This window comes from Mirounga leonina, unplaced genomic scaffold (assembly GCF_011800145.1).
Source record: "Mirounga leonina isolate KUSES-001 unplaced genomic scaffold, KU_Mleo_1.0 Mir_115, whole genome shotgun sequence".
Lineage (NCBI taxonomy): Eukaryota > Metazoa > Chordata > Mammalia > Carnivora > Phocidae > Mirounga > Mirounga leonina.
The window spans coordinates 74066603-74077071 of record NW_023270268.1 but is presented as its reverse complement, the minus strand read 5'-3'; the positions used below and the strand labels follow the sequence as shown (position 1 = coordinate 74077071).

At 55.0% G+C, this 10469-nt stretch overlaps 1 protein-coding gene across 3 annotated transcripts; it reads left to right on the top strand.

Moving 5' to 3' along the window:
* The first annotated feature begins 1397 nt into the window (after positions 1–1397).
* Positions 1398–9824, top strand: MAP6D1 (MAP6 domain containing 1). Of its 3 annotated transcripts, XR_004678216.1 has the most exons (4): positions 1398–1774; positions 6632–6749; positions 7360–8380; positions 9376–9824. XR_004678216.1 is itself a non-coding variant. In XM_034999687.1 (3 exons), the coding sequence occupies exons 1-3, from the start codon at positions 1398–1400 to the stop codon at positions 7438–7440; spliced, it is 576 nt and encodes a 191-aa protein (XP_034855578.1). In that variant the 3' UTR covers positions 7441–8623. The 3 variants fall into 3 exon arrangements, 2 of the variants coding, with proteins under 2 accessions (XP_034855578.1, XP_034855577.1); XM_034999687.1 differs by lacking the exon at positions 9376–9824 and having other exon boundaries at positions 7360–8623; XM_034999686.1 differs by lacking the exons at positions 7360–8380; positions 9376–9824 and having other exon boundaries at positions 6632–6868.
* The last annotated feature ends 645 nt before the right edge of the window (positions 9825–10469 follow it).

Here is a 10469-nt window from a genome sequence, read left to right as displayed (position 1 = left end):
CCCGTTCTGTTGCGCCGACTACACTGAACCTCCTGGAGTCCCCCAGCATTATTCCAGGTGCACAGTAAGTGCTCTTTGTTGCTTAATGAATGAAGAAATAAAAAGAGCTACCTTTTTTTTTTTTTCTTTTTCCTGCAGGATGGAGTATTGTCACCAAATGTCCCAAGTGGCTAACCCAGGGCCCTGGAGCACAGAAGTCACACAAAGTTTGCCGGGCCCAGGGAGAGCAGGTGTGTAACCTCCCAGTGTCTTCCCGGTGTGCCTCTCTCCTGCTGCCTCCTGGGCCATGGCGTGGCCAGGGCAGCTGTCTGTCACTTTGCTATGACTGGAAGCTGAGAGGGGATGGTGTGGGAGAGGAATCTGTACCCTGACTGGCCAGGGCTGCACTGCAGTTTTCTCCTCTAAGATGCAGACTGGAGACCGTCCAAGTATATGCTGGAGATGGAGCTCTGGGTAATTAATGCTGTTTCAGTAGTGTGATTAATTAGTCCTTGGTCTGCAGTGCACATTGAGGGCATGTGTCAAATACTCAGGAAGTCTTTTGAGTGTGGCCAGGGAGTTGTTTCTGATGCCCTGTCATGCATTAAACAGACTGACCTTTAGCCTGGAGGATTACCCAAACTTTGCAGTAAAAAAAGAATGCATGCACAGGAGGGGAGGGAATTTTTGTAACGCAATGGCCAAAGATTTGTCGGCAGCTTTATAACGCCAAGTCCTCTGTTGCCATGCTTTAAAATGAGGGATTTTTAGAACCCAGGGAAAGGTCAGTTGAGGGCTAATGCCAGTTCTCAATGAAAACCGGATTGGTTGTTACAAATTCAGCATCGTAAAGGCAAATAGTGACTCACTGGCTGATTCAAACACGTGTCCTCCGGAAGCATGGCCCCGGGTCTGCCCAGCGATCCTCCGCATCGCGGCTCCTCCGCTCCCGGCGCGGAGCAGCCTAAGCTCAAATGCTGCAGCCCCGGCCGCTCTACGAGCCCCAACACCCTGGCAGCGGCGGCCTGCGCCCACGCCGGCCCGGGACCATCAGCGACGGCATCGCTGCCAGCCGGTTCTCGCTCTCGGCGAAACCAGGTCCCATTTAGAAAATAGCATTAAAGGAACTTTGGATTAAATTATGAAACCTTCAAGCTGGACACTAGTGACTGCCTGCAGGCGTTTCCGGGGGGAGGGCCCCGCCCTCCCCCACCCACCTCCCCGCCTCTGCGCCCGCCCGCGCACACGACCCCAGGCCAAGCCGGCCCGGCACCGAGCCCTCCCCTCCCCGGACGGCCTCCCCCAGGCCAGGGGGCGGTGCTGCGACGGCGCGGGGAGGGCCGCGGGGGCGGGGACGCCGGGCGGGGGCGGTGCGGCCCGGAGCGCCGGGAGCCGAGCGGCGGGCACCGGGGGCCGGCATGGCGTGGCCCTGCATCAGCCGCCTCTGCTGCCTGGCGCGGCGCTGGAACCAGCTGGACCGCTCCGACGTGGCAGTGCCGCTGACCCTGCACAGCTACTCGGACCTCGAGAGTGAGGAGCCGGGCCCAGGCGGCGCCGCTCCCCGCAGGGGCCCGTCCCCTGCAGGCGCCCGGGACCCCGGCCGGGACGTGCCGCTCACTCAGTACCAGCGGGACTTCGGCGTGTGGACGGCGCCCGCGGGGCCCAGAGATGCTTCGCAGGGGCGCGGGTCGGGTGCGGGCGGCCGCAGGAACAAGCCCCCCGCGGCCCCTGGCCGGGGTGTCTACGTGCTCCCCATCGGCGACGCGGACTCGGCCGCGGTAACCACGTCTTACAGGTATGGGCTTCGGGCAGGGGAGCGCGTCGAGTCGGGACCCCGTGGTAGGAGGAAAGGGAGGCCGTGAACCATGAGGACCAGCTTGGTGGGGAGGGAGAAGGCACCTGGAGCCTCCATCCCACAGCACTTGGAGAGCTGTAGGCGGCCTCGGAGGTCCTCCCCTTTGGTCCCCGGGCACTGCGAGGTGTCGCCTTCGCTGTTCCCTGACCAGCCTCAGAGTGAATGAGTGAGCATCTCTGCTGCTGACAGGGAGCTCACTACCTTGCTCACAGCCCCCTCCCCTCTCCCCCTCCGGAGGCAGCCCTACCAGAAAGCCCTGCCTTCAACTGAGTTAAAATCGGCTTTAACTTCCACCAGGTGGGCTAGCGAAAGGCAGGGTGCGTGCAGGCCAACTGCCAGAGCTCCCCCTGCCCGGTGCCCTCCGTGGAGGCATTGGTGGTGAGGACCAGCTGGGGCTCCCAGTAGATGGCCCCCTGGGGATCTTGCCACGTGACTGAGCTCTACGGGTCCACCCTGCCCCCACCTTAGCTCTGGCCCTGGACAACTGAGGGCTTTCTTCTTTGTCTTATTACAAAAGTAATATAAACTCACTGTAGAAAAACTGGAAATTACAACAAATTAATTCCTTTAACCTCACCCAAACTGGTAGTTCTTTCTGATCCTTAACCCTTGAGTTCATATCCATTTGTAATTCTTATAGGTTTAGATTCTGTACACATTTTTCCATCAATTTTGGATTTTTGCATGTTACTAGATTTTTTTACAACACGAATTTTAGTAGATGTGCAGTGTTCTATCCTAGGGATATACATTTGTCCATGTATTGATATATATGTCCAATTATTAATCTGTCATTATTGAATATTTAGGATGTTTCTAATTTGGGACCATTAAAAACACTTCTTTTGATCCAGTACTTCATTTCCAGGAGTTTTCCTTGCAAGTATCCTTGAATGTGGGGTGGGAGTTAAGGAATATAAGGTATGTTGCAACACTGTACTGCAGAAGCTGGAAACAATCCCACCGTCCTACTGATGTAGCTGGTTAATTATAGCTCTACCATAGGATGGGCTATTGGGAGGCCTACGATGTACTCATAGCAGAGGGTCTGAAGATCTTGGATGGTACGTGTCAAAAAAACAAAATGCAGAACAGTGTGTCTGCTGTTTTTGTTTTTAAAAGGGGATATTGATATACACGTATCTGCTCAAATAAGCACAGATATCTCTGGATGGATGTGTGGAAACACAGGAATCTTTGGTGAGAGGAAGGGGGTGGGGAGGAAGGGATGCTGCCAGGGGTGGAAGGGCACTGACTGACTTCTCACCCTCTAAAGAACTGTTTTTTTAAACATGTACACGTGTCACCTTTAAAAAACCACATTTTTAAGGGAAAAAAAAATTTCTGTGATGAGCATCTTATAGCTAGCCGTCTATGCACGTATCAGTTTCTTTAGAAATTCTGACTTGTGGAATTAGAGCAAAAAGGTATGAACTTTCCCCCTCAGTTTTATTATTTTTAAAATCAACTGTATTAAGGTAGAATTTCTATAGAGTAATTATCAAGACAGGTAGAAGGTTCCATCTCCCCATGGCTTCCTTCATGGGCATGCAGTTTTTCAGGAACCTGACGGGGAAAGGTAGTTGCAGGATGGGTCTTGTGTCCACTGATGCGTGCTCAAGCTGGGTTGCCAAAACGCACAGGGGAACGTCAGCGGGCAGGGCCACCACCGAGCCCAGCTGTGGCCTCACCCCGCCGCGGAGGGTTCGGGCTGTTGCGAGCCAGCGGGGAGCCAGCTGGAGGGGCCTGAATGGGGAGAGGTCCGCAAGGCTCGAGGGTCTGGGTGTGTGGTACCTTCAAATGACTGATGTTCCGGGCCAGGAGCAGGACCAGAGGCAGAGCCCGCGCAGAGCTAGGTTCAGCTCAGGGAAGGAGGAGCTTTCTAGTAATTCCAGTGGACTGATGATGAAGTGAGTGGCCTCCGGGGTGAGGCTGAGCTCCTCCTCACTGGTAATATTCAAGCAAAGGCGGGGCTTTTAGAAGCGGCCCCTCACTTGTGTTGAGCAGATAGCGGCTTTGAACGTCTCGCTGGGTCCTCCCAGCTCCAGTGATACTAAAAGTACAAGTTGTTGTTCTCTGCTTACCAAGTACCAGAAGCCAGGCTCAGGACTTCCCACAGATTATCTCCCCAAGACCTCACCCCCTAAGATGCTGCCGCCTCTGAATCCCTTTGTTTCTTTCTTTCTTTTTTTTTTTAGATTATTTATTTATTTGACAGAGAGACACAGCAAGAGGGGGAACACAAGCAGGGGGAGTGGGAGAGGGAGAAGCAGGCCTCCCGCGGAGCAGGGAGCCCAATGCGGGGCTCAATCCCAGGCCCCTGGAACCATGACCTGAGCTGAAAGCAGACGCTTAATCAGCTGAGCCACCCAGGCGCCCCAACCCCCTCGTTTCTTGAGCTGTGTCCTGCAGTGGTGGAAAGCTACGGCCAGGAGCTGGGACTCACTGGAGCTCTTGTTTCCTGGGGTATAAACTTGGCGGGTCACTTGGCCTCTCTGACCCTTTCCTCATCTATAAAACAGAAAGAGCCAGAGCTTGACTCCCTGGGTCCCCACACCCCCAACTCCAGCCTAGAACCCAGGACCGCTGCTGAACTTGGCTCCGCCAACCCCATGCCAGCTGACCTCTGGGACCCCTCACCTCCCAGCTCTAGGACTTGACGCGGGAAACTCCATTCTGACTCCTTGTAGGACGCATGTTATCTGAGCGAACTGATTGCAGAGATTCACAAAACAAAAATGAACAGATCCAGGGAACCCAAAGTCACTGGAGTCCTCGTTGCCGCTCGCCACTCCTCGCTCGTCTCGTGAAAACTGACCGGCCTCACTTGCTTGGCCAGATGGGCGCAGCGGCTCTTGGTCTCGCAGCCGGCCTGTGTCTCTCCTGAGCAGCAACCAGAGCCTCCCCTCTGGAATTCTCTAGGTGCCATTCAGCACCTTTGGCCCAGGTTCTAGTTCCACTCACTCTAGAAGACCTCCTTCCTCAGTCACCTTTCTCTTTCCTTCCTGGGTGGGCAGGGAAGACCACTGAAGTGCCTGGCACCAAGGTTCATCCTAACCTCCTGCACGTGGGTCAGTAGCCCTTTTCATGAGGAAGCTGAGGCTCCGAGAAACGAAGGGATTTGAAGCCTTGAGGACCTAGGGCGCTCGGCATTGCCACGGGTGGCCCCTGGCCCTCAGTGGGACTGTCGCCCTCAGGGTCCAGCTGAGGCCCAGGCCAGGCGGACAGGAGAGCCTGCTTGGTCAGGGGAGGTACCTGGTGTATGTGGCTTGCCCTGTGTTTTTCTTATCCTCTTTGCCAGAGCCATAAATCTGCCCTCCTCCTCTCCCTGGCAGTCACCGGGCCCAGCTGATTCTAGGTCTGAGGTTCCTTCTCCATCCCCACTGCAGTCTTCCCTCCCTGGTCTCCGGCACCAGCCTTGCCCCAGGAGCGGCCAGGGGCATTGCTCTAGCTCCTGGCTCTGGTGGCTTTCTGTGCTGGGACCCCTGCGGCCACCCTGGGGCGACAGGCTTGGGCTGCCAGGCCCAAGGCTCAGCTCAGTTTGGGGACAGAAGGGCACGCCCAGGGGAGGACCTGCTTCCTCAGGAGAAACAGAATGGCAGATGGCTCAGGCAGCTGGTCCTTGGAAACTTGCAGCTTCAGAAGCACAAGTGATCTGCTCGGGCCCTGGCCCAGCTCGCCTCCTGGCAGCCCCGCGTGCCGACCACAGACAGACACAGCTGCTCCCTACCCCAGCGGCCAGCCCAGTGGGGCCCAGCTGGGCTGCTCTTAAGGACAGAAGGCAGCTTTGTTGACCCCTGGGCCTGAAACCCAGCCAGGACTGTGGGTGGGAGGAGACCAGAATGGGTCCAGCCCACATGTGGGCGCTGCCCCTGGCCAGCCGGGCACTTCTCCACAGAACGCTGCCTGGGCCGGGTGCTCCTAGGGACACAGGTCTCCGCCTTCCTGAGCTCACTGTCTAGCACGGGGGTCGATAGAATTAAAAGAAATAGGTCTTACTTTGTGTGCAGAATTGAGGAATTAAATCCTTGTCAAAACATGTACTCTGAGGGGCGCCTGGGTGGCTCAGTCAGTTAAGCATCCGACTCTTGATTTCAGCTCAGGTCATGATCTCAAGGTCATGGGATCGAGCCCCGAGCCCCGCCCAGCGGGGAGTTCAGCCAGGAATCTGCTTGAGATTGTCTCTCCCTCTGCCTCCTCCCCCTCTAAAAGAATACATACATAAATCTAAAAAAAAAAACAAAAACAAAAGCACTCTGAGAACACGGAGCTGGTGTGTGCCCGCCTTGGCTCTTCTGTCTAGGGAGTCAGCCGCCCCCCACCCCTCCCCTCCCGCATCCAGGCAGGAGCGCCTGTGTGCGCGGTGCCCTGCAGAAGCCAGACCGGCTTGTGGTTTGAGACAGTTACTACAATCTGTTGTTTTGTAGGAGTTCGTAAGACCAGTTATTAAAAAGTAAACCTAATACCGAACCTTATTTCTCCTCATTGTAACCAGCACCTCCTATGGATGTAAAGGCCCCCAGTAACTTGGTCCGGAAGTGACCAACCTGCACTGGTTCTGGGTGTCTCGGGCCCCTTAGTGGCCTGGAGACAAAATGGGGAGCATCGAAGGAAGGGCTGGGACTTGGTTTCCAATGCCCAGCACATACCAGGTGCTCACTTCTAGATCCAAAGCAGGATTTTAGCAGTGGAGATTGGCCAGGACACTCCAAGAAGCACAGGACAATGGCGGCGGCCCCTGAAGTCGGGAGGGATGACTGACCCTGAGCCAGGTGGTGACCGTGTTCTCTCTTCCAGACAGGAGTTCCAGGCCTGGACCGGAGTGAAGCCGCCGAGATCCACAAAGGCAAGAGCCACCACAGTTCTCACAACCCACAGCTCCGGATGGGACCGCAGCCCTGGGGGCGGCTTCCAGGTCAGCCTGAAGCGGGCACCGCAGGGCCAGGGGCCGGGCTCCCGGCTGCAGAGAATGTGGGAGCAGAGGCCCTTTTTCCAGGCTAGGGGCTAGGAGTCAGGTTTTGATGATGCAAAATGGCATGAGGGCCGAGGACAGCAGCGTCTGAGCACCCAGTCTTCCCTCAGCCGAGAGCGGGGGGGGGGGGGGGGGGGGGGCGCGCGTCCCCCTAGTGCTGGCTTTCTGGCGAGCAAGGTGTCCCTTTCCCTCCTAAATCCCAATCTTACCCTTGACCGCTGAGCACTCATGATGAGCCTTCCACGTCCCTGGCATTTGTGTCAGAGAGAAGGTGGAAAGGAGGTTGGGACTGTTCAGCTTCCTGATTCCACCCAGAGAAGGCATCCGGGAGCGGAACGGAAGGTCCAGGTGCTGTATTTGACCTACTAATGCGGTGACTCCGCCCCCTGCACGTTTCCCCCACGGACCCTTCAGGTCAGCATTTTCAACTCTTGGAGGACAAAGAGGAGGAGAGGAGGCAGGAATTTTCTTCCTGGAGCTGGGGGCGGGAGGTGGTGGGGAGGGAGTGTTGAGGGAAAGGCACACTGATATGGGGCCACATTTCATTTTTCAGGCCCCTGAGGGGAGGAAGAAGTTCACCCCTAACCCATCAGCCATCTTTCAGGCTTCAGCTCCCCGGATCCTCAATGTGTGACCGGCCACAGCGGAGTCAGAACCCACTGCCACCAAGACAGGGCTGTCCTCGGCCACTCAGGGACTGGGGTGAGATCCTGGGACTGTCCCTCTGCCGTCTGAGGGGAAGGGCCCGTCTTGCGTGGGCGCCACTCCTCCCCAGCTGCCCCCCAGGCTGTGGGCGTGGCGCAGATGGACACTGGCACCACCCAGCTCGGCTTTGGGCCTGAACCATCCTCTTGTTCCTCAACGACTGTACAGAAGGCTTCAGATCTTTTTTTAATTGCCTCTTTTGGCCACCCTTCAGTTTTGAAATCTGAAGAACTTAAGGATCAATTCTGTTGTAAACTGAATTGGTCTGTGCTGGCTGAGGAATATGGACAGGACAGGTGCTTGAAAGAACCAGTAATGTCCACTTGGTTGTTTTCCCAGGCTGCATGAGAACTTTGTAACCTATGGTAACCCAAGGGACTGTCCTTGGAGATGCCTACAAATGGCCCCACGCATTCAGGTTGAAGAAATCTTGGGTTATCCCCTGCACGTGACTTGAGTAACTAGGATGTCATTTCCAAAAGGAACAGAGTATCAATCATAGGGTTTCAATTTCAAAGACATAATTTGGGGCCCAGGTGACCCTATCCTTATGTTTTAACAAAAGGCTTCGTGTGAGAAGTGCTTTCAGTACTGAATGAATGACATTGACCTTGTAGGTTGTAAGTACAACCACATTTTATTACTAATTCCAGTTTTTTCCCTTACAGTTGACTAGAAGGGAACAGCATACACACTGGCAAAGAACTGGGAGCTTTTTTGGGACGAAGTGGCATTAGCCTCATTCCCTGAAAGACTTTAAGTCCCGTTCTCTACACCTAGATGACTCCCACCCTGCTCCCTCACTTACAGTGGGGCGAGCTCACTGTGAGGAGGCAGCTGTCGGCTTCGGGAAGCTGCCTCCTTTGCCGGTAAGTCCCAGCCCACGTGGCCACACGGCGTGAGCCTGGCCCAGTTTGCACAGCCGGCGGTCAGACATGTGAAGGAGTTTCTGTCCCCGCTTAGAGATTAGAGGCACAGGCTAAGGGCAGTTTTTGGTAAGGAAACTCAAGGATTTCCCTGTGGCTCTTCCTCCCCGTCCAGCCCTCGCGCGCTGTCTGGCGAGCGTTTACCTAAGCCATTTCCCAGCCCCTCAGACGTGGAGCGGGGCCGGTCCTCGGAGGGCTGGCTCTGGCTGGCACGGCCTTCCTCTTCAGCGCAGCAAAGCAAATGCTCGGAATCATTTTAAAGGCAGAACCCCAACTATGTGCTTACACAAAGGGTTCTGCTATCTGACTTCATTGGTTTGCATGTTAGACGTTTCTAAGAGCAAAGAGACTGCCTGCTGCTGTGCATTCCGTGGGAAATGAGCAGAGTAACCGTACAATCTCAGATTTTACTAAAATGCAAAAATGCACTGTTACAATTTCTTGTTAGCTCATTTCTTTAATTATAAACCTGGAGCGCCTTCTCATACGTCTTTATCCTCCTCTGGACTTTGGGGGATCAAGGCTATTACTGGTTGCCCCTTGGAGGCTGACAAATCCCAAGGTCTGTCCCTCCGGACTGCCACCCACAGTGGTGTCGGACGCAATAGTCACAGGACACACCAACCTCCCCTCTCTCACGTGCACCGCCCCTCCGCACCCCCAAGGCTAGGGTGAAAAACCATCTCTGAAGCTAGTCTTGGGCTTAAATCCTGACTTCCCTACTCACTAGCTGCGAGCAGTTTCAGCTTCCATTTCCTTCCCTGCAGAGTAAGAGTGGCTCAGAGAGTTCCTGTTTGTGGGCGGGGTGCTTATTAGTACAGTGAATGGCCAGCAGAACACAGGACAGTTGTCCCTTCCTGCCCAGGCCAGGGAGCCAGCTCTATTCTCCTTTGCAGCTTTGGCCCATCTGATGCCACTGACACAGTCCCTCTCCCTAGACCCTGCCTGTGTCGCCCTTCCCTCCGCCACAGCGTGCAGACCAGACTGAAGGGCTGTACCTCAGCCCGATACCACAGGCCCGCCTTTCCCGGCAGCCTTGGCACCTCAGCAGCGGGCGCACCCCCGCCTCACCTGGCCTGTCTCTGAAGGCAGACTGCTTGCCCAAGAGCCTTTCTGGAACGCACCAGAACGGACAGCTTTCCACAAAACCCCGAACTCAATAATCTTCGTTACCAGGCTTCATTATTAATTAGGAGACTGGGGTTCTGAAGAAGGACCTGCCTCCCACCCACTCTCCGTCTTGTAAAGCCCAACATCACGTCACTGGAGTGGCCTTGCAAAGCAATGGGACGACAGTCGCAAGTGTGTGGTACCAACCCACATACGTCATACACACATATAAAACGGAGAGAGGAAAATGCAGCGCATACTAACGGTGGTTATCTTTGGGAAGGGGAATTATGGGTAACTTTAAATTTTTTACACCTTACTATATTTGCCAAAGTTTCTATATAATAAGCATTTTTGTATTAATTCTGTAAAGAGCAATGTTTTTAAAATAAAAAGTTCAATCTGTTAGCGAATTTCGGCCAAAAGAAAGCGTTCAGTATCTATCAGTGATTCCACAACCAGTGTTAGCCCTGCCAGCAGCCGCCTTGAGGATGCGGCGTGAGGCCCAAGTGGAGGGGCCCCTGAAGTCCTCCCCTCCAGTCACGGAGACCAAGGTCCCGCCTCTGTGCTCCACGGGGCTTCAAAGCTCAGAAAAACCCAGCCCAAGTGGGACTACTTTCCTCGCTGTACTAACAAACACCAGGATTTTAGGCCAAACTCCAAAAGCAGCTTTTGAAACATTGTGACCCTGCAGCCCAACCTGGGCAGATGGGGGAACCTCCCCTGTAGTGGGGTCAAGTCCGCCAGCGCTGTTCACACAGGCTTCAGTCGCTAAGAGGGAGTCCCCAACTGAGGGTCTGCCTGTGACGTCAGTCTCTGTCCCGTGGCTCCAGTCAAAACTGTGGCTGAGGTCAACATTCAGGAAAGGAGCCTAAGCAACACCCCTGTTCTTCCTCCGGACACTTCAGTTCCCTAAAGGCTG